The sequence below is a fragment of the Limulus polyphemus genome, unplaced genomic scaffold, assembly GCF_000517525.1.
Source record: "Limulus polyphemus unplaced genomic scaffold, Limulus_polyphemus-2.1.2 Scaffold5137, whole genome shotgun sequence".
Taxonomy (NCBI): domain Eukaryota; kingdom Metazoa; phylum Arthropoda; class Merostomata; order Xiphosura; family Limulidae; genus Limulus; species Limulus polyphemus.
Genome location: NW_013670747.1, coordinates 10,211 through 12,685, shown reverse-complemented (window position 1 = coordinate 12,685; position 2,475 = coordinate 10,211). Strand labels below are relative to the sequence as shown.

The following is a 2,475-nucleotide window of genomic DNA, read 5'->3' as shown; positions in this document are numbered from 1 at the left end:
AATGCACCAAAGAATATAGACTAATAACATGCAAAAAGTAGACAAATTCACTTGCCTTACAAAATTTTCCTGGCTTTCTAACTGTGTGACAAGAGCCATTACAAATTCATCCAAGCTAGTTGTTAACTTTCCCATGGGAACGAATCTTGTACTGCGAGTGAAATTGAAGATATTCTGTTCATAATAGTGTTATACAATACATCATTTGATAGATGAAAACCTTAACTTTCTATTGGTTAGAGGTAATATGTAATGAAACATAAGAGAGAACTGTCAATGAATTGTGAAAGAGAGGATGTGACAGGTGGGTGTGGCAGGAGGGGTCTGATTTTCTATTCGATAGCTCTGTAACCAAAGAAAATTGAAGACTATAAAAATTATGGTTTGTCTGAGCAATGACAATTTTATAGAGTAATTTACGTTTAATTTTGTACATTTTGGAGGGGTGATGGATAAAATAGGGATGATGACATGCTAAGACAAAATGTACCACGTGGGTCACACTAGTGGAAATTCAAGACTTATTTTAATATTCCCATGAAGAAGTAAGAACTTAAAACTTATATACTATTAAAATATGGATTATTAGCTAAGATTTTATGCTATTCTAATTGGTGTAACATAAACAAAAAGTAGTATAATAAAATTTTGAATGTAAAATATTAAAACCTTGTATCATGCACAGTAAAGGATACGTGGGGCGATATGGTTAACATCAATTGAAGGGCACCCTCTATGACAAAAATGTTATGTGAATGTAGCCAAAGTTGACAGATATCAACAAACAAAGGCTGTAAGAATGAGTCCCACCTTCCTTCTTGATATATACCACCAGATGAGCTGTCTGGTTAGTACAAATGAGACAGAATAATGCAAGAATGGGATATCTGAGAAGACAACAGACTTAACAGACAACAATCCCTCAACATAGAACTCCTTCCCTGTAGATGAAGGGAATAGTTAAGGAAAAATTCTATCCCCAGATGGGTTCAAAGTGGCCAAATGCCTTGTCATCTAATTAGTGATGCGCATGAATGGATTAACAAGATTCCCACTGTCCTTATCTACTATCTAGTGAAACCACAGCTAAGGGAATGGGCTTGGAGAAATCAGCTCTTCTCTATTAAACAAAACAACAGTTGCAATTATGGTTCATGACAACCATGCTGAAGTGAAATATCATCAACTCTTGAAATGTAAAACCACCTCTAGCAAATGTAGGCTGAATGACAAATCATTTGTCTTTACAATCACATAAAAGATCATCAGAAAGTCTGATTTACATAAAACTTAATGGCATGGGGGAGAAGTAATTAATAATATTTTTAATAATTTTGCTTTGTCTTCCTAAACAATTATAAGTTCCAATTATCCTTCCTTTTTGCAGAGTACTTGCATTTTTTACTTAAGTTAATAGGTTTAATTTATTTTCTATGAACAACATTTGAGCAACTCAACAAGATATGGGTTTTTGTAATAAAAAATGTTCAAAATGTACAATACATAGTATGCTCATTTTCAAAAAAGTGGTAGTTAAGTTACTGAACTAAATACTTTTTATTTAAACCTTACTTCAACAACAGGATCCTGGCTGTACTCTTTTAGTGTATCCAAGACCTCTGGTGAACCTATTGCTCCAAGAGCTTCTCCTGCAAGATTTTAAAACCAGTATTATAATAAATATCATAACAGCAAATTTGCTAAAAATCATGTACAGTACACTAGAGCAAGTACAGTACAGAAAGTTAGAATAACTACTTTTATTACAAGTTTCTTAAAGTTGACTTTTCTTTTTCCTGAAAGTATACATTTTTCTATACCAAAAATGTATTTCCAATAATACTTATCTCCTCTCATACTTTAGCTTTATCCTGATGAAAGGTTGTCTTCTTTGCCTGTCCAAGCAATGGTATATGAATTCTACCTTGTTTTCTCCAGTCTTCACACCCCACTATATCACCCCCAAGTGATTTTAATCTTATGAGTCTCTCCACCGATCTGTATATAAGCTCCCCATTATTCTTTCTTATTCACTTTTTCAAGACTGGCAAGATTATCAGACCCAAACACTGGCTATCATGGATAAAAAGGACAGGACAGTGTGACAGGAGGTAAGTATAATAGAAATCACATTTTTGGTATAGGTAAATGTAAACTTTCAAGACAACTTTAGCTAGAATCCCACACTGACCATGTGGAGAGGCCAGTGAGGAAAGATCCACACGGATAGCATCTGCATAGAAAAACAGGCATGCAATAGTGAGATATAATAAAGCACACTAGTGGGGGTCCGCACCACTTCTTGAACAGGTATGCTCTTCGCCCACATAAAGTGAAATCTAAATGTGGATGGTACATTGTTCATTATCATGAGATTTGTCCAGGCCCCAATCACACAGACAAGGTTCCACATATCATTGTTGAAATTATAGGGCTGTGGACTCAGAGCTAAGTCCAAGGTGTAGTTACTAGGGA

General features: G+C 34.7%; 1 protein-coding gene across 1 annotated transcript in view; it reads right to left on the bottom strand.

Moving 5' to 3' along the window:
* LOC106472172 (deoxyhypusine hydroxylase-like) overlaps positions 1-1,659 on the bottom strand; it is a gene marked incomplete at its 5' end in the record, with an annotated part of 22,812 nt that extends 21,153 nt beyond the window's left edge. The window contains one exon of the mRNA XM_013932800.2: positions 1,573-1,659. Coding sequence (XP_013788254.1) covers positions 1,573-1,659 — 87 coding nt within the window. The remainder of the gene's footprint in view (positions 1-1,572) is intronic.
* Between the last annotated feature and the right edge of the window lie 816 nt (positions 1,660-2,475).